This window comes from Orcinus orca, chromosome 6 (genome assembly GCF_937001465.1).
Source record: "Orcinus orca chromosome 6, mOrcOrc1.1, whole genome shotgun sequence".
NCBI lineage: Eukaryota > Metazoa > Chordata > Mammalia > Artiodactyla > Delphinidae > Orcinus > Orcinus orca.
Window position 1 is genome coordinate 107112189 of NC_064564.1, and position 20004 is coordinate 107132192.

At 54.2% G+C, this 20004-nt stretch overlaps 1 protein-coding gene across 16 annotated transcripts in view; it reads right to left on the minus strand.

Moving 5' to 3' along the window:
* The window catches only part of PHF19 (PHD finger protein 19), a 28495-nt gene that overhangs the window by 8055 nt on the left and 436 nt on the right, over positions 1-20004 (minus strand). Inside the window, exons 1-16 of one of the 16 annotated variants that reach the window (XM_033427308.2) lie at positions 18944-19266; positions 18280-18354; positions 17585-17785; positions 16989-17070; positions 14477-14572; positions 13874-13974; positions 13056-13204; positions 11247-11342; positions 10418-10486; positions 10096-10216; positions 7820-7887; positions 6373-6531; positions 5668-5755; positions 4818-4903; positions 3739-3834; positions 6-2560 (exon numbers count right to left, since the gene is read on the minus strand). In XM_033427308.2, coding sequence (XP_033283199.1) covers positions 2218-2560; positions 3739-3834; positions 4818-4903; positions 5668-5755; positions 6373-6531; positions 7820-7887; positions 10096-10216; positions 10418-10486; positions 11247-11342; positions 13056-13204; positions 13874-13974; positions 14477-14572; positions 16989-17070; positions 17585-17785; positions 18280-18330 — 1806 coding nt within the window. In that variant the 5' untranslated portion in view covers positions 18331-18354; positions 18944-19266 and the 3' untranslated portion in view covers positions 6-2217. Of the gene's footprint in view, positions 1-5; positions 2561-3738; positions 3835-4817; positions 4904-5667; positions 5756-6372; positions 6584-7819; positions 7888-10095; positions 10217-10417; positions 10487-11246; positions 11343-12634; positions 13002-13055; positions 13205-13873; positions 13975-14476; positions 14573-15638; positions 15787-16988; positions 17071-17584; positions 17786-18279; positions 19272-20004 lie in introns of those variants that run through there. The other 15 variants (XR_007478171.1, XM_033427310.2, XM_033427309.2 and 12 more) reach the window with 15 other exon arrangements.

Consider the following 20004-nt stretch of genomic DNA (forward strand, 5'->3'; position numbering starts at 1 on the left):
TTAAATTGTAAATCAGACACATTAATTATAATTTTAATATAACAAATGTTATTAAAAGCAGCAATTCAAAACCATAAATCTTTTCGAAGGTGCACAGGGTTATGATAAGGTCAGTTGGCAGTAATGCAGCTGTTTTCAGGTATGAATGAAATGCTGGGGTGTGGAGTCAGTGTGACCTTGCCAGGCCTTACACTGACCTCCAGGTGAGGAAGACACTGTCTCCCCCCGTCCTCCTCTTCAAGGCCAGAGCCTCTGGAGCTTGAGTGGAGGAGGTACAGGTCCACTGACAGGCTGTGTTCATCCTGCACTTTCTCAGGAGCCTGGAAGGCAGGCCTGGGAGGCTGCTGTGTTCTCTGGAGCCAGGCAGGAGGCACCCGGTTAGGTCTGGCCCCGTACTTCAGGCGGTTGGGAGCTGCCTTCTCAGCTCCCCTTCCACCTGGCCCCAGTTGCGGGCTTCAGTGGCAGCAGCTGTGGAGCTGAGAAGGGAGAGAACTGGGCCCAACCAGCTTGTTCCTGCCTGGACCATGCTGGGAAGCAGAAGGAAGTGGGTGGGCTGTGTACAGGAGGTGAGGTCCCAGTTGAAAGGCACTGTTGGGGCTGAGGTTTGAGGCAAGGGGCATCTGAACTCTCTCAGGGACCCCCCTGAATGCCCACAGATGGGGAGGGGTCAGCCTAATGGAAAAACCAGCTCCAGGCCTGCTGCCCTCAGCTCACTGTTCACCCCCCTTCACCTTGCAGCCGGCAGCCTCCAAAACCCAGCCGAGCCGGAGGCCACAGCAGCAGTTGGCAAGGATGGTCCCCATCAGGTAACACCCCTCGCCCCAGTCAAGGCACTTCTTTCCAATCAAGTGAGTCAGTTTCTAATACCTCTGGAAGCAGCAAAAATGAGGGGTCTCCTCCCCCTCCCATTTTTGGTCTCCCTCCAGGTGGGTCTGAGTTTTAATGTTGGTTCTAAGAACTCTATGTATATTCCCACTGACAAAGGCTTCCCTTTGAGGGGACTTAATGACTCAGGCCCTTTAAAAAAATCCCAACCTGCCCCAAAAGTGATTGTCAATTTCAGAACGGGGCAGGGGATAAGGAAGAGGGTATGAGTCCCCCGTGCCTCCCTCTAGGGTCGCAGCTGGTTCACGGGCAGGTGCTGGATGTTCACATTGAGTTGCAGCACATGGCCCCCAGAAGAGAGCCAAGGAAAAGCCAAGGGCAGGAGCCACGCTGGCACCCTAAGGAATGTGTGTGGGTGTGGGTGTGGGTGTGGGTGTGGTGTGTGTGGTGTGTGTACACCTGGAGGCCGGGGCCCGTGTGTGTGCCTGGAGGTGAAAGCACACATGCAGATGGAAGCTTCTGCGTGGGGGGGTGAGTCTGCGGGTGGGAGGCAGAGGAGACAGTCTGAGGTGTAGCAGGACACAGCTTCCTTTCCTTCAGCCTCAGGTTTGCGAGGCCAGGCCCAGCTCCATGGTAACAGAGAGGGATGTGGCCAGGGGAGGGAACACGGGTCTCAGAAGCTGACGCCTGCAGCCTGCACTCTGGGCCTTAATAACTGGGCTCTGGTGCTGGTGCCTTCGGAAGCAGAGGCCGAGTCTCCTCACGCCTCAGATCCTGAGGTCCCAGGGCCTCTGCCACACGGGCTTTCCAGAGGCATTCTCTCTCCCACCCTCACCACCTCTTCCCAAGGGCAGAAGGAGAGGCGGGAAAGTGAGAGGGAAAGGCTCCTCAAGGCATCCTCTTACCCACCTTCACCCAGTCTTTCTCAAAGGTTTCTGTTCTCATGATGTGGTCCCTGGGATGGGTCAGGTGTAAGGATGTCCAGTGGAGGGTTGGGTGTGTAAACACACACACCCAAAAGGGGAAGGAAAGGTAAAGGGACGCACTGGGGACAAAGACTCGGGCATCAGGAACAGCCCTCAGAGCCAGCAGGACACTAATTCAGAGGAACAGGTAAACAGTTTGAGGGAGTGTGTGGAGACACTGAGAAGTAGCCAGCGGGACCTCAGAGACACAGGCAAAGAGGTGGTGAGCCTGAGGGGGCCGGAGAGCAGAACGGGCACAGTGGAGGCACAGCCCTGGCAGGCAGGCGGGCAGGCAGGGCTCTGGCCAGGCACTTGCAGCTCCGTCTTGCTTCCCTCCCCCACCCCAGCCTGGAGAGAACTGGGGAGCCTGTGGCTTCCGCTGTCTCTCCTTTGGTTTCCAGGACTGCTGGCATCCTTTAGGGGCTGGTCAGTAAGGGGTAGTCCCTTCCCACTCCACCAGGTACTGAACCTTGCCCTCAGGCGTGACCCTCCGAGCCAGCACCTGGTACTTCTCCCCACAGGCTAACCGCCCGGCTGCGCCAAAATAGTTGGTGATGGATGACTTGAGGTGGGACAAGGACGAGTCATCTTCACTGATGCTCTCGAACGTGTGGCTGTCGATGCCCTCGTCGGGCCGCTCAGGGCCTGAGGCCCCCTCTGCGCTGCTGTCGGAGGGGCAGCGTCCACCCAGCTCGGCCGCCCGCCGCTTTGCCCTCAGTGGCATGTACGCTTTGGCTGCCAGCTTCCTCTTGCGGCTGCCCACTGTCCGTCTGTATCGGAAGGGGAGGAGGACGACGACGGGAATGAAACGGGATTATCCCACCAAGTCCCTGTCCCTGAGCACTCCGGGCACCAGGCCCTGGGCACCGATGATCCCCCTGGATCCCTACAACAGCCCTGAGGAGGCTCCAGAGGAGAAACCACCAGCCGGGGAGTGGCAGAGCCCGGATTCAAACCTAGGCGTGTCCAGCTCTAAAACCGTGTTTCTTACGCTGAGGAGCTCAGTGTGGCCTGAGTCCAGGAGCACCATCCTGGTGCTTCCTGCAGCCGTGCAGTGCAGAGGCCCTGCTTACTCCGCCTAGTCGGTCACCTGGACTCACTGTAGCCGGAGGCGTCATGCAGGGGTAGGGATGGGGAGGCAGACATGTGTCCCCTCTCCTCCCCTCTCCCCTCCACAGGGGCAGAAAGAGGCGGAGCGGGGGAAAGAAACGCACACACAAAAGAAGAGGTACACGGTCACAGATACTTAGGAACAAACCAAGACCCAAAGAGCTAGTGAGAACTGAAGAGAGAAAAGAAAACAGAGGCAACAGCAGAGAAAGAGATGTTTGGAGACAAGACACGCTTCAATGGGCATTACATCGATACTTTAAATTCTACTTTTTGCAAGGGCCTCAAGTATCCTAAGTACAGTTAAAAGAGCCTCAGTTAAAAAGTTGTCTGTGTGCTTTGCAGCACCACCCTCCTTTTGCTGCTGAGGACCAGCTGTTGCCAAGCAGGCTGTACCCTCAGCTAGGCCTCCAGGGATTTCTGTGCCCTCTCCTAGTCCTTATACTTTGCAGGATGCCATTTCCCCTCTCCCAGGCTCTTTTCCTTAAACACCCACAAGACAGACACCAGGTTCAGACAGCCAAGAACCAGGGTCAGGGGACCCTGCAGTCAGAGGCACAGACATTGCAAAATCATGGCAAGCAGAGGCCAAGAACCCCAGAATGGAAGAACCCTGGATCTGAAACTGCCCAGCAAGAGGTGTCACATAACCTGTAGCAGGCTAAGAGGAGCAGCCCGAATGCCCACAACTCAGAACCGGAGGGTCCCAGACCCTCACGCACTTAAGGGCGGCCAGGTCCTGAGACTCAGATGCACAGAGTGAGCCACACATCCCAAAGGGGGTTGGGGGTTCTGGGGGGAGCGATGGAACTTGAATCCATCGTGCTGGGAAGCTAACCTGGAGTCGTAGGAAAGGCTGGTGGAAGCGGAGCCAGAGGTGCTGGCAGCATCAGTGGAGTCCACGTCGGAGAAGAAGGTCTGGCCTGAGCTGGCGCTAAGAGGGAGGAGAGGGTGAGCCAGCCGCTGATCCTCAGCGCCCCTTGGGACCTCCCCGTCATCTCCTGGTCCCTCTCACATGCATCCTTCGTCCCAGTCGAAGCCACCTTCCCACTGAGCTTCCCGCCACCACAGCTGCAGTGGCACCTCCTCTCTCCTGAACATTTCCTACCCATCCAGCCTTCAGAGTCCAAGGAGTCACAAAAGCCTTCCCTGACCACCCTCCCCTGGCACTGACATAAACACTGTGACAGTCATTAGAGATGATAATCACCATGATCCCAGACACTCGTGCAACACCGTACAGGCCAGGAGTGCTTTCGTGTACAGGATTTTGAGTCTCATAACAACCACGCAGGAACAGGTGAGGAGGTTCAGAGAGGTTAAAGAATTTTGCTAACGTTACACAGATGGCAACTGGTAAGTAGGGGCCGGAGCCCAGGCCTGACTGACTGAAACCCTTGCTCTCTCCTCCATGCCCACAGGAAAGCACGAAACGACCTTTAATAGTTCTGGAAATAAAACGATGGATGCGGCCCCTCCCCTTGTGTGTACCAAGCACGAGGCTCTGTGGGAATACACAAGGAGCATCCGCCACAGCCTGGGGAGGGTTAGGGAAGGCTCCCTGGAGGAACGTGAATGTGGGGTGATCACAGCAATTTTGGTGTCAGGTGTGAGGCAAGGAGAAGTGGGAGAGGTAGGGAGGGCCGGGCTAGGCAGGCCTTGAGCGCTGCCCTGCGGAGCTGTCCCCGGGAGCCCTGCAGGCTTACAGCATGGGTGTTAGGCTGCCCTAATGCAGACAGACCTTTCAGGCAGCCTTCTGCAATGCAGACCCTTTAACTCAGTGACCCCAGGGGAGCTTCCCTTCCCTCCAAAGGCTCTCTGCTTCACATCTTCCATAGCTAGAGGAATGGTGGTCTCCCTGCTTGGTTCCATCCCAGTCTCCATAGCAGACCTCTGTGCCGGGTCCCTCATTGTTACCTTTTTAAACTCTGTATCTCATCCAGCGTGAAGTCAAATATGCTGGCTAGGTGGTGGTTGGTGCTCCAGGCCGAGGTAAAGTCACTCTGTGGACACAGGAAGGAGGGGCGGTCAGCCGGCAAGCATCACTTCCACCTTTCACAGCACCCTCCTCCCCGCTGAGGGCCGCACAGGCTGCACGGGGCCAGCTGGCCTTCTGAGGGTCAGACTTGTCCCTTCCTCTTTTTTCCAGTCCTGACCAGGGAGCCAGGTCATGTCAGTTCTAGTCCTGGCTCTGTCTCTGGCCGGTTGTCTGACTGTTCGATCTCTGGGCTTGAGTTACCTCAACTGCAAAAGGTGGGTAATAACCCCTTCTGAGCTTCACTCTTAAGAGGTGTCAGGGAGCATGGCAGAATGGAATGACAGTTGTGAAGGTGCCTTATAAATGGTCCATTGGAGACACGGCTAATGTTACTGCCCACAGCGAGGGCCTCAGTGAGGATGCAGGGCTACTGAAGAAGGCAAGAATGCTCTGGAGCTCTGGTTCTGGGCTGGGCTCTGCCACTGCCTGAGGTGTGACCTCAGGAGGATCACTGCCCTCCTGGGCCCTCAGTTTCCCCACCTGGACAGTGGAGGCAAGGATATTACCTGCCCTTGCCCAGCCCCGCTCTGGGTTCTTGGGAGAACTTGGGGAGATGAAGGAGTCGTCTCGCAGTGCCTGGCCCTTCCTTGTTTAACCAGCTGTAAAAGGATCCTTTCGGGGACGTGGGAGAGTCCCCTGGGCCTGGGGGACTTAGTTTTCTGCACAGGAATCCCTAGTATGTGCTGACCCTGAGTGTGAAAGTGGAGAGTGAGAAAACGAGAAACTAACACTGGGGATAGCATCTTCCAGCAAAAACTTTGATCTTTTTCTTCTATAAACTCGCCTTTTCTGCTGCTGGAAATCATGAGGCAACAAACTGTGGAGACAGAAAAGGGAAAGGGTGGCCCAGTCAGAGCCTGAAGGCCCAGAGGGTGGCCCCGAGGGAGGAGTGGCTGGGCAGGGGTGGGGTCACAGCGTGGGAGTGGGCACAGGCTCTCCTTTACAAGGAGACCTGGGGAGGCGGCGGGGGGGTCCTCTGGGGCAGCAGGTGTATGAGGGTGGTGGGGTATAGTGGGCAGGCAGGAGAGGAGGTGCCTCTCCTGCCTCGGGCATCCAGGTGCTCTGCCCCTCACCCCCCATGCCAGGAAGAGGGGGCTGGGCTCAGCCGGGAGCGCTAGGGACCCCTTACACACTGACTGCCCCTTGACCTCTGCCTCAGCCCTAAGCCAGCAAGACTGGGTCCCGTGATCTGGCTTTCCCTCCAAGCGAGGCCACAAGGGGCTGTGGCTGAAGGAGCGGGAGCGTGGTATCAGGTCCCGGCTCAGCCACTGACTGGCCGGTTCAGGGTGCCTCCAGCTGGGACTAACTGGCTGGAGGCCTGCCTTGATCACTTGGATGCCACCACACAGCCCATCGGAGGGGGCTGCAGCTGGAGCCGGGAGCAGAGGACCCGAGGTCGGCTGCGGCCCCGGCCCAAGGGCCCCAGGCACTGACCCAGGCTTGCTCTTTCCTCTCTTACGCAGCTCAGAGGCGCCGTTCTCAGTGGGCACCAGGCCCTTGTCGGGCAGCAGCTTCCCGGGGGGGTTGGGCGGGACGCGGATGCGCAGGCGGAAGATGCACTTCTTCTTCTTGATCTCCTTGCCACAGAGGAACCTGGGGGTGGGCAGGGAGAGGAGAAAGCTCTGGAGCCTGTCCGTCCATCCTCCTGGGGAGGAGAGTCAAGTGTTAAAACCTCCCTCTCTGCCTCCCCGGACCCAGACCCGTGGAGACACTGATTCCTCGAAGCCTGTGGGATCAGGGGCTCCAGGTGGCGGCCGAGAACGCAGCCGGCGGCTCGTCCCCGTGCTTCCTTGTCTTGTGTGTGGCTCTTGCTGCTCCTCCCTTTTCTTCTCTGCCTCAACCAGCCCCAAGGCCTCTGCCTACAGGAAGCCCTCCTCCAGCTCCCCGTGGAACCCTGTGGTCAAAACACTGCATTCCACACCACTCTGTTCTCTGCTCTCCCCAAGGAGACTGAAAGCACCTCCAGGCACTTCCCTCACCCTTTCATCACTGGCTGAGCTGCCATGAGGCTGCAGAGGTGACTTAGCCACAGTCCTACCCTCAGGAGACCGTCCACAGAGAGGTCAGGAGGCCCCATGTACTCAAGTAGAGGGCTGTGTCTGGGCCCCAAACCGTGACAAGATGAAAGAGAGAGTGGATAGTTCTGTCTAGAGATGTCTGGGGAGGTTTCACAGAAGCAGGGACCGTGTCTTATTCACGGTGTCCTCAGTACCTACACAGGGCTGACACAGAGCAGTTCAATAAATAGTCATTGATGGAACAAATGAATGAAAGGCATCAAGGAGCATCCTAGGTGAAGAAAGAGTGTGAGCAAAAGCACTGAGTAGGAAAGCAAAGGGTTCAGAATGGCTGACGCCCAGAATAGATAAAGCAAAGGGTCCGTGGCAGAAGGTATGGGCAGGGTCTGATCATAAGAGGCCTTGAATGCCATGCTAAGGAGCTTGGGCATTCTCCGTGGTGGTAGCGAGGGGCATGCCAGCCGTGTGTTCTGAGAAGAACTCAGCAGTGTGGATGGGCAGACATGGGCTGGGGACAGGTGATGAATCCGTGCTTCAGTGCCTGGCCCAGAACCACAGATGGCTACTGCAAGGGAGACCTCAGACAGCAGCGGGCCCTCAGAGAGCAGGGGTTTCAGCCCCCTATGGAGCTGAGTCCAGTATCAAAATGTGTCTGGCTGCTGGAGTGGTCAGGGGAGGCATCCCAAATGAAGTGGGTGCTCCCTGATCTTGAAGGACGGGTAATATTCATATAGTCAAAGAGAAGTGGAGGGAGACCCAGGTGGGAGCATAGCTTGTGCCAAGGTTATGAGGTAGGAAGACGCTTTAACTGAAATCCAACCTGTCGGGGGGCCCACAGCACTCCCTCCCTTCCCTGCACGCACCGGCTTTTATAACTGTTCAGAGCGTTGAGGAGATGCGGTCCTCGGTCCGTCACGGGGGTGCTGGTGAGCTACGGGGGAGCAGGGCAGAGGACAGTCAGACCTGGCGCATGGCATCTGAGAAGACCTCAGCCCCTGCCCCCACCCTCCCCTCAATCTCCTGATGCCCCGAGTCCTCCAGGCGAGGACCACTGACTTGTTCCATGATCTCAGACAAGTCTTTTCACCTCTGAGCTCACGTCCCCATCTGTAAATGAGGAGCGTAACTCCTGTCCTAAATGTATCAAGAGCTTTAAAAATGTCCATGCCCTTGACCCAGTAATGCTGGTCCGTGGAACCTGTCATACAGACATGACACACAAATAAAGCTTTATGTACAAAAAAGTTCACCGCATCATTTTCCTAATGATGGGAAAGAAACTACATGCCCAACAGGAAAGAAACAAGCAAGTAAACTATGGTGGAAACCATGCAGCCATGAAAAATGCTGATTAAAAACTTTTTCATAACATGGAAAAGTATGTATGATATAATGTAAACTGAAAAAAAATGACTTAAAATTGTATATACTGTCTGTTTTGTATACAGATTCATTTGTATTATTTTTAGATTCTACATACAAGTGACATAATATTTGTCTGACCTATTTCACTTAGTGTAATATTCTCTAGGTCCATTCATGTTGCTGCAAATGGTAATATTTCATTCTTTTTATGGCTGAGTAATACTCCATTGTATATATACACCACATCTTCTTAAACCAATCATCTATAGATGGGAAATTGGGTTGTTTCCATGTCTTGGCTATTGTAAATAGTGCTATGACCATTGGGGTGTAGGTGTCTTTTCGAATTAGAGTTTTCATCTTTTCTGAATATATGCCCAGGGGTGGGGTTACTGGATCATATGGTAGCTCTATTTTTAGTTTTCTAAGGAACTTACATTCTGTTTTCTATAGTGGCTGCACCAATTTACATTCCCACAAACTTATGGTTACCAAAGAGGAAAAGGAGGGGGAAGGGATAAATTAGAGGAGTATGGGATTAAGAGATACACACTACTATACGTAAAATAGATAAACAACAAGGATTTACTGTATAGCACAGGGCACTATATTCAATACCTTGTAATAACCTATAATGGAAAATAATCTGGATAAAATATGTGTGTGTGTGTATGTATACACACACACACACACATATATATATGACTGAATCACTGCTGTATGCCTCAAACTAACATAATATTGTAAATCAACTATACTTCAATAAAAAATTGTAAATACCGTATCATCTAAGCCCTATAAAAAGAAAAACAGACGTAAATGAGAGGCTTGAACTCTGTGCACCTGTGTGTGTTAGCAGTGGATGTTTCTGAGTGGTGAGATGCAGGAGTATGGATGGTTTTCTTTGAAGTGTACTTTCTTATACTTTTTGGTACTTTGAAAATTTTCTACCAGGAACATGTATGATTTTTTTTTTAATAAATCAGGAAAAAATTATTTAAAAATCCCAGCTCTACCTATCTTTAAGGGCTTTATAATATGTATGTCTTTTGTAAATTATCAAACACTGTAAACGAAGATGTTACTATATGAAGAACTTCTGCCAAGCATAAAGTTACTTTAAAAAAAAAAAAGCCCTATTTCACTAAAGGATTTGGGGCAGTCAGCAGAGATGACTCACTCTGGATGTGGTGGAGAGGATTCAGAGGCTGTCATTAAAGGGTGCATGGCCCTGCCGTGGAAGTGGTTGGGGAAGCCCTGGCTCAGCTCTCTACCTCTGACATCCTGAAAGTCTCTGGTTTGTGACTTCACTCCGTGAATCCCAGTTCCCAGACCCCTGGTGATCTCTTCTGCTATTCAGAGTACGACCGGCAGAGGGCAGGCCCACTTCACTTTCCATCCTAGCCAGGTAATCTGGAGTGGGTCACACAGCTCTGTAGGGAGATCTCCTCCAGCCAGACTCGACCCCCAGCTCCCTACAGCTGAGCTGGTGAGGCCCTAACCCACCCACTACCAAAGCCTGGGTTAGGAAGCTCCTTGCAGGGAACAGGCTCAGACGCCTGGACTCAGAGATGCAACGGCTCAAAGGCTCTGGGTCTTTGTCCCCACTCAGCAGCCCTCACGGACAGCCAGCGTTGCTGAAGAACTGTGCTCAGAGACCCAGATCCTAGTGCGGCGCCGTGTGGCCCTGGGCAAACCTCTCACCTCTCTGGACTTAGGGAACCCCACTGTGGAACGGCTTCTCGCCATTCTGACGTCCCACGGTCTTGCATACCTTGCCAAGCTGCAGGAGCTCCCAGTGGTGGTTGACAAAGGCCAGAATCTCCTCAAAGTCAAAGTACTTCTTCTTGCTCTGCACCCCCAGGTTGTAGAGGGCCAGGTGAACCACATCGACCCTGGGCAAGGGTGCAAGGAGGCAGGCCCAGAGTGAGCTGGCAGCCTGTGCAGCCAGGGCTGGAGCATCCTGGGTCCAGGCTGAAGGGCAGGGGCAAGGCTGGGACCTGGTGGCTGGAAATGGAATTGTTCCCGGAGGGAGGAGGGAAGGGAGAAACTGGGAAGGGACAGGAGTGGGCCTGGGCCAAGCCCCACCCTCTCACCATCGCAGGGGCAACCTCTCGATGTACTCTGGGCCCTGGTTGCACACGGAGCAGAAAAACAGGTAGAACCTGTGGGTGGGTGAAAAGGGGGCCTGTGGTAGGAGGGGCTCTGACACCCGACCCTGGTCCAGTGCCCTCACCCCCACCTCCCGCCTGCTTTCCCAGAGTCAGCATTGTCCTCATTCCCTCTGGGGAGGGGATAAAGATGGGGCAGAACAGGGACCAAGAACTACTCCCCTACCCCTTCTAACCAGTACCTCAAACCCTTTCCCAAATATCACTGCCCTGGAGGGTGGCTGAGTTCTGAGTGAGCTGAACTAGGCTGGGCTGCAGGGACCACCCTCTTCCCCTCTGCCTGACACACACACACACACACACACACACACACACACACACACACACGCACTCAATCACAAACCACGTGAGACACCAACCAAGACACACACAGTATCCTGTTTGACACACATAAGCCTTCCACTAGCTTAGCCCCCTTGGTTAGAGGCCAGATCAAGTCATCCATTTCCCCCACTGCCTCCTCCAACAACCCCGGTCAGGGCTGGGGCAGGGCCTGTGTCTCTCCCCCTTCCCCAGACACTTGAAGCGTCTGGGGCTTAGGGAAGGTGGGGCTGCGACTGGGGATGTGGCCCAGAGTGTCCCTCTACTGGGAAGGCCTCCTTACCCTGAGCTGCCTCTGTAGACAGGGACACGCTGTCCCAGCCCCCCACTGGGGGTCTGGGGCTTGGCAGGCAACCTGAAGGAGTTGCTGCAGCTGCTGCCCCCATCCCCCCACCTCGCCCCCAAGGCTGAGCCAGACCAGATTAGCACCTACCGGTCTCCGAACATCATGGGCTCATTGAGACACTGGGTGCAGGCCTCGTGGAACCACTGCCTGCACCGGTAACACTGCAGCATCCGCAGGTACCATCTGGAGAGCCAGAGGAGCCAGGGTCAGCCAGGCCCACACTCCCAGCCAGGGATCAGCCTCAGCAACCTTTCCCAACACAAACTCGCCCTCCAGTGGGGGGAAGGGAAGAGAACTCACAGTTACTGAGCACTGGGCTGTGCCAGGGGAAGCCCTGGCAGCAGGGCTTAGGCTATATCATTTGATCTCACCATCTGGTCAAACACGGGCCGCTGACCACTTTACAGGTGAGTCAGAGGTTAAACAGATTGTTCAAGGTCACTCAGGAGGCAAGTGGTGGATGGTGACTCAAATCCTGGCCTCCCTGACTTCAAAGCCCACGCTCTTTGTGCCACACTGGAGCCCCCATCTCTGGTCTGTGCCTCACACGCTGCTTCCCAAACACTACTGTTGGGGAAAGGTTTGCCCTGGAGACTTCATGGGAGAATAAAGGCTCCTATAAGCCCCTCACCTGGTAATGTATTTACCCTATCACAACCATTCAACAACTACTCACTGAATAAGAATGAAAACCAAAAAGGTGCTTTCTTAATTAACAGTCAATGCTTTGTTCACACCTTGTCAGGTGTGGTCCTTGGACCACCAGCATCAAAATCACCTGGGGTCCAGGTTAAAATGCAGAAGATTCCTTGACCCGTTCCAGGCCTACTCAATCTTTGGGATAGCCCCTGGGAAACACACTTCTGACAATCACCCGAGCAACTCTGCCCAGTAAGCATTGAGAACCACCACCTCAATGCTGCAAAGGTCTCTATAAGCATTTCTCCATCTGTTATCCCAAAGGCCTCAACACCCACGGAAGGATGATGGGGCCGAGGTTATTAATCCCACTTGAGAGATGAAGTACTTCAAGTGATTTGCCCAAATCACCCGGCTACGTCGTAAACACAGCCTCCAGACCCCTAGTGCTTGTCAGCAGAACTTGGGGATGAGACTCAGGACTTCAGGGTGAACTGGAGGCTGTTTCCTGAGGGCAGAGGTTCCATCTCTCACTTCCGTGGTTCCTCCCACAGTGTTGGTGCAGTCAGCCCAAGGGAACAGGCTCAATCGGCCATGGCTGCATGGAGGCCCAGGCCACAAGGAAGAATCAAAGACTCCCATCCTACATATAGTCAGGGTGAGAACCCCCTCCACAGCGTCCCCAAGGTATTCCCCCCAAGCCCTGCTTGCACACCTCCAGGGAAAAGGACCTTCATAGCTCATCAGCAGCCTGTCTCATTGACTCTGGCAACGGAAAGGTTTATCTCCACGTCCATGCACCAACAGTAACAGCTCACAATTGTTAAAGTGCTTACCAAGAGCCAGGAACTGTGTGGGCCTTTACGTGAATGACCTAATTCACACACCGCTCACAACCACCACGTCACGGGAAAACTATGATGAGAACTGAGGCTCAGGGGTAGCACAGCTCTAAGGGGCTGGTTGGACACTGGGGGCCAGTCTGGTAACCACTCTTCAGTACTGCCTTCTTTTTCACGGTGCCCCAAGAAAACAACCGCCACTCCCCTGCACCCCGCTGCGGAGAGCGCTAGCCCTGTGCTCTCGAGCCTCGCGCGCGCTCAGGTGTCATCCCCGAGGCCTGAGGGAGGATACGGGCTCTTCCATGGGGGTCTGGCTCCCTCAGCCAGCCGCGCCTACCCCGCTTCCCTGGGGCCCCGCCCCGCCCCTCGGGGAGGCCCCGCCCCGCCCCGCCCCGCCCCGCCCCCGCGGCCTTACTCTCCCGGCCCGCCGCAGTAGCAGTAGCATTGCTGCTGGTTGGTGCGGTGGGGCGAGTCCCACTCCAGCTCCTCGGGCTGGTAGGACAGCACCATCTTCACAGCCTGCAGGGTCCTGGCGATGGCGCCCTTCTTCAGCGCGCCGCCTTTCTGCGGGAAGATGAGGGCCCGAGTTACCCGCGGGGGTCCCGGTTGGGCCACACATGGCTCCCTATCAAGGCTAATGCCGACCAGGTGGAACAAGATATTCCAATGTAGTCAGAAACGCACAAAGCCTCTTCTCATCAACCCCAGATCCATCCTCTCTCTATCCCCAAGGAGCTGCATTTTCAATAATATTAATAGTAATAAGCACAACAATAAAAGTAACAATAATAACCAACACATATTGAGAGTGGCCGCTTATATGGATTTTCTCTCTTAATAGTGATTTCTCACTATTTGTTGGGGGCCTCCTACTCCTGACACCAAACCTGCATCCATTTAAAGAGAACTTGTTTTCTTTTTTTTGGCCGCACAGCATGTGGCATCTTAATTCCCCCACCAGGGATCGAACCCGCGCCCCCTGCATTGGAAGCCCGGAGTGTTAACCACTGGACCACCAGGGAAGTCCCCAAACCTGTATGCATTTAACAGCCAAGGAAACAGGCTCAGGGAAGCTGAGGAACTGCACAAGGACATACAGCTGGTTAAGTGGCAGTCTCTGTCTGCCTCCAAAGCCAGGCTCTGTGACCAGGAGTGAGGCCCGAGCCCAGGGGGCCTCTGGGCTTCCAGACTGGAGGATGGGGAGAAGCAGGGTGGGAAGGATGGAGGGCTCACCCGCACAGCCAGCGCAAAGATGCAGCGTCGGCAGAACCAAGGTGTGAGCAGGGGCCGGTCGGCACTGCCCGCTATGGGGATGTGGCACTGCTGGTGGTAACCTATGGCAAAGGAGAGGGGGGTGAGTGCCCACGAGGAAGCAGTGGCCCGAGGCCAGTCAGCCCAGAGGCGGCAGGCTGGGGAGGGCTGCGGCAAGTCCTAGGAGCTATGTGCCTGCCAGCTGCCAGGGGACTGGCTGGTCATGCTCACCAGGCAGCCAGGCTGGTGTCCAAGCAGGCCACTAAGAGCCAGCATTGGCCCACAGCGGGAAGCACCAAAGGTCTGGCTTCAGCCTCTGTGTCCCATCTCTCCTACCCATCCTCTCCACCCACGGGGGCTCCAAAGTGCATAACTTCTCTCACTTTCCAGAAGCCCCAGCTTTCCCCAGGGATCACCTCCCTGGGCCCTCATTCCCAGAGACTGGCCCCTTGTCACTCTGGAGCTCCAAAAGAAACAGGAAGCCAGCTAAGGCCCCAATGGTCTGAGGCGACGCAGGTCCCGAGCCAGCGGGGAATGGGGACCCACAGGTCTGGGCCTTCTCCATGCCCTGCTCATCACACTCACCCAGGCCACACTTCCCACAGATGAGGATCTCATTCAGTGGTCCTGATGTCTTCCCCAGGCAGATGTTGCACTTGGGTTCCTCTCCTGGAACACCAGCTGAAAGAAAGAGGCCCTCTAGGGTCAGGTCGGGCTCACAGGAAACAGCAATTTTAAAATTACATTCCAGGTGCTGAGCCTCTACTGAGTGCTGGGCCCCATAGGCCAACTCACTGAATCTCCCCAACCAGTCTGAGCTGCCTATTACCATTAGCCCATTCTAAAGATGGGGAAATTGAGGCTCGGAGAGGTTAAGTCCCACGCTCAGCTGGTAAGTAGGAGGGGGGGGATTCAAACCCGCAGCTAACTGACATCACATTATTTGTCCTTTTCACCGTGTCATGCTGCCTCTCCTGCTTAATTTAACTTGATTTGTTAAAGTATTTTATGTTAAATAATTTTTTTAAAAATTTTATTACGGAATAATAACAGAATGTTATAATGAAACTCCACGTTCTTATCAACAATCATGAACTCACGGCCAATCTTGTTTTGACTATATTCCCACTCACTTCCCCCCCTCCTGTATTAAATATTTCAGTACGTATCGCTGAAAGTTCAGGACTCTAAAAAAAAAAATAACTACAGCACCTTTATTGCACCTAAAAATTAAAAATAAATTCTTAATATCAACAAATTCAGTGAGTGTTCACATATTCAATTGTCTCAAAAAAGTCATAACAATTTTAAGTTTGATCAATTGCTTTTAATCTACAGTTTCCCTCTCCATCTCTCTTTTTTTTTCCTTTGCAATTTAGCGTTGCTGAAGAAGAAATATGTATTTATGACTGAAGGGTTTGAGTGAATAAAGTAAGATACATTTTGATGTGTGTTTCTGTCTCATTTCCCCTAGCAGATGGAAAGTTCTGTAAGGGCAGAAAAGGTATCTGTTCATCTCTGTGTCCCCAGGACCTCTTATGGGGTGTGGCACATAACATGTGTTCAAGACATGTTTGTTGAATAAATGATGTCTTGCCTCTTATCCCTGAATATGTTCCCAGGAAGGCGGGACCCACTGTGGGTCGCACTAAGTCTTCACTGGCTTAAGGAAGTGATGGATCAGTAACTATAGCGTGCTCAGCCTTATGCTCTAATCTTGGGCGACCCCGGAGGGCTGCTGTCCTACCTGTGAGGAGCAGTGATCTGGCTGGGGAGCCACACGGTGAGCACTGCAGCACCTCCTTGGTGCCTGGCACACAGTGGGCCTTCTATTCATGGTGTGCTACTTCGATCCATGGTTTGGACCGTCTTTCCTCACCAGCTGGCTCCTTCTGCTTTGAAAAAGAAGGTAGCCCAGGAGAGGAGACCCTCGTTGCTTTGGATTTTTAAATAATACCTTTAGGGTGAGAGGGGCTTGGAGAAGCATCAGCCTGTATTAGCCACAACGTCTTGGAGAAAAAGGCAATTTGGAAGCTCGACTAACTGGCTGGGTTCTGTGGCCTCTGCTTGGCAGGCTCTTGAAATCATCTCTTACGGTAACAAATTCTTCAGAAACAGCCTCCCTGTAACTCAGCAGCACTGGGCTAAGCATTTAACCACACTGTGAGGCCAGTACGTTCAGTCTCCTTTTTCTCAGATGAAGAAACAGGCTCACAGAGGTTATGTCACTCACCCAAAGATATGCAGCAATAAGTGGCAGAGCTAGAATATCTTGGTCCGAGGAATACTGGACCCTAAAACCTGCCTCTTCCCCACATACCGCCATGTCGGTTCTCCTGTTAGAGCATAAATGGCAAAAAAAAAAGTCTCTTCTCTCACGGTAACTCTGACTGGTAGTGGCTGCTTGGAGCTCCATGTTGAAAATATACAAGTGTTGTGATTGATTAGTGATGTCTGTCATGTACATGGCAAGGAAGAAAGGTGGCAAGAATGCCCCCAATCTGTCATCTCTGTAAGACAGTATCAGCTCTCTGAGGGCAGGAATGGTACCCAACCCAGCTCCCTTTCAACTCTGAAAACTGGCCTAGCTCATCCCGGTAAGTCCATCATCACCTTGCCTGGTTCACATCTGCTTGTTTGGTCTTTCCCCCATGAACAAAGCGGCCTCCCTCGTTTTCTTACCATGCTGACAGGGGACACTGCTTATATCGAAAGGTGACAATTCTGATTGCCTGGGCCCTTCCCTGTTCCCTAGCCCCAGAGTGACCCAGAGCTTTGGGCAGCAAGGAGGCAAACACAGGCCTGGGACCCAACCCTGCTCTCCCAGCACCTCCCTGGGCCACTTTCTCCATCTGCCTGCCTCCCTCATGAGTAGGAGTACTCAAGGGGATGACAGATGTTACAAGTGTGTTTCCACATAAATGTACAGCTGGTAATCCGATCAGCATCTCAGGTGCACCTGGGGCTCCAAGGACAAGGCCAGTTGCCAGAAGTTAGAGACAGAAGGCGAGAAGGAAAAAATGGAGGGAGAGGCGGAGAGAGGATCGGGGATTGGGCTGCGGGGCGGGGGGGTGCCTGAAATCACAGGAATACTCACCATGCTGTATGTCCTTCCACAAGACCCAGTATTTGGAGTTATCTTCAAAAGTTACAAGGCAGCTCTGCTTAGAACTGCTGACCTGCGGCAGAGAGAGGGAGGGGCAGTGTGAGACAATAGCTGGGGAAAAGCCACTTGAACACGGTCTTCCTCTCCCATTTCTGTCCCCACAGGTCAGAGGCTTTAGACCTCTCCTTGTGCTGCAAAAAGGAAAGCCAGGCTAGAAGGGGAAGGAGGATGGCAGTTCCGGAGGTAGTGCACACCCACTCACCGGAGTTGTGCAGTCAGGGACTGGGGGACGGCAACTTGGCGGGAACGCCAAGGACAGAACAGGCCAGGTGATCGTCTGTGGTCCTCTCCAACCTGATTTTGTTTTGTTTTGTAGGCTCACAGAGCACTTTTCTAAAGATGTTGGCCCTAAGGATGGCACCTGCCTTTGCAGGCTCCGCCTCCTTCCACTTTCAGTTTGGAGCATAAGAACAAGGTGGGAATTTCCCAGCAGTCTCCCAGCCTCCATCACTGGTCTGAGGCCAAGACCAGAGGATGAGCAGAGAGATGCTGAGCCTGGGAACTGGGGCCAGGAAGGAAAGGTTTACCCTCTTGATCTTCCCGAGATAATACAGTCCATCTGTCCACCGGCACAGCACATACTGGCCCTCTGTCAGCTTGGACATCAGGTCTTTGAAGTTGTTCTTGGCTTTTGCCAGGGCCCCCTTGTTGGGGAGGTGGCTGGTGGCACCATAGGAGTCCCGAGTCCCTGGGTCCAGACCTCGATTCTCCATCAGCTTCCACTGACACTGGAAGAGAAAGAGAAAGGGGTTTTTACTCCTTACTTCAGGAGAAGGGGAAGGAAGGAAAGAAACAACCATTTATGTAACCTGTGCTATGTGCCAGACGCGTTTATCATCTCACTGGATCCTGCTGACAACGCTGCGAGGGAGGCATTATTATTCCCATTTTACCAGTCAGGAAACTGAGGTTTGGCAAGGGGAAGTGGCTATGGGGTCAGAGGCAGAGTCATGGTCCATAATCAGGCGAGCTGATTCTAAGTCCTGCTCTCTCCCCACCCATACCATGCAGCCTTCTAAGTAGAAAGGCTCTCTCAACCAACCACGGAGCAAAATCTCCCTGCCCAGTGGGGCCTGAACCTCACTCCCTGGCTTCACAGCCAGAGGTTTTATCCCTAAAGCAAACACACTCTGTGTTCTCTGAGTGGAGGACCTTCTCCAGGGGGCAGCGGGAAGTTCAGACCCCTGACCCCTACCCTGAGAGCTGGCCAGAGAAAACTCACCTGGAGAGGGAAACTCCTGGGTGGCTTGTGAACTGGTATAGACTTGGCCATCTGTGTCTTCTGCAATCTCCTTTTCTGTTCTCAATTATGGGATGATTTAATGGACACCAATTCTGGGACATTTAAACTCACTTATGCTTTTACTCAGATGCAAACCGGCTCCAAGCAGTGAAGTCATTGCCATGCCAACCTCTCCACATCTGTCTTTCACCATCCTACAAATGTGCTGCTCCCATTGCTTTCGCTGCTTCCTGCTAATGGTACTACTATGGTCCCCAGACCCCCAAGCATCTTAGACTTCTCCAACCGATCAGCTGCCACAGCAGCCAAGCACAGTGGCCTCTGGCAACCCACTCCTCTCTTCCATCCCCCTGTCCTGGTCTGAGTTCAGGCCTCACCTTGCCTGGGCCATTCATTCATTCAAGAACTGTTTCCTGAGCCTTGTGCTCACTCACCTATGCTGGGAACCTGGGATTCGGAATGGAACCACCAGCGCCCAGTGTTAAACAGGCCACTCCCTGTTTCCTGCCTCCCCACCAGACTCTTCCACAGGGCCCTCAATTCCCATCTTCTTATTCTCCCAGAAACCTTCTGTGGCTCCCCAGTACCTTCAATGGCATTCAAAGCACCCCCCACGGCCCCCTCCTCCTCAATCTGGGCTCACCTGGCTCCAGGCCCCTCCACACACTCTCCACTAAGCCAAAAGCACAGCATCCCTCTGTTCCCTGCACCCGCTACTCTGGTGCCCTCCTTCTCTGCCAAGGCGCTGGGCACCTGGTGTTATGATTACCTGTAGACAGGGAGAGAGTCCTGTGTTTTTCCCTGTAAGTGTGTGTGTACTCCTGTGAGACTGTGTTTGATGTCTACAGCCTTATGTCAGTGAGCATATGAAATGGAATACATGTGTGTGCATGTCAAGGGCCCTAGGGCAGGCAGGGCCTTGCTGGGGTCTTCACTCTCCAGATGGTGGCGCGGCCACGTCCCCTCTTGCCTCCCCCCCCCACCCCCGCCCCCGCCCCTCCCCCCCCATTCCTCTCTTTTCTCCAGGGCAGAGCGCGCAGGCACCGGGCAGGGTGTGCAGTCCAAATCTCTGCCTTCTCCCTGCCACCTGGCTCCCGGGCGCTGCAAGGTCCCTGCCCGCCGGGCCTGGGGCCCGGGCCCGCGGCAGGTTCACAAACTGACACTTCCTCCCCCGCCGCGCCGTTGGGAGCAGGCCCGGTCGCCGCACCCCCCCTGGCGGGGCGGGGGCCCTCGGGTGACGGCCCCCCCAACCGCGCCTCCATCCTCCCGGAGCGGGCCCCCGCGGGCTGTGATTGGCTGATTCAAACCCATCTGCAAAGAAATGCCTGTTTGCGGGTTCCCGTCGGCGTCCAGTTCAAATCCGCGGCACCCGGACCGCGGGGCCGGGCGGGGGCAGGAAGCGAGGATGATTCATGCGCAGGGGCCTCTCCCAGGGCGGCCGTTGGCTTTTTAAAAAGGGTGTTTGGGAGGGGAAAAAGCTTGCAGAAGTACCCCCTTCGGGTTCAAGCGCTCCTCTCTTTAGTCGCTCCGACGCCAAGCCTCCCCCATCCCAATCCTGCCGCAGCCTGACTTCGGACGTGAGCAAAATCCCAAACGCCCCCGTCGGTCTCCAAGCCACCCACCCCCCGACACACACAACAGGAAAAATAAAGATTTTAGGCACAGGACTAGCGACCTGTCACACACGCCCCCCAAAGGCTCGGG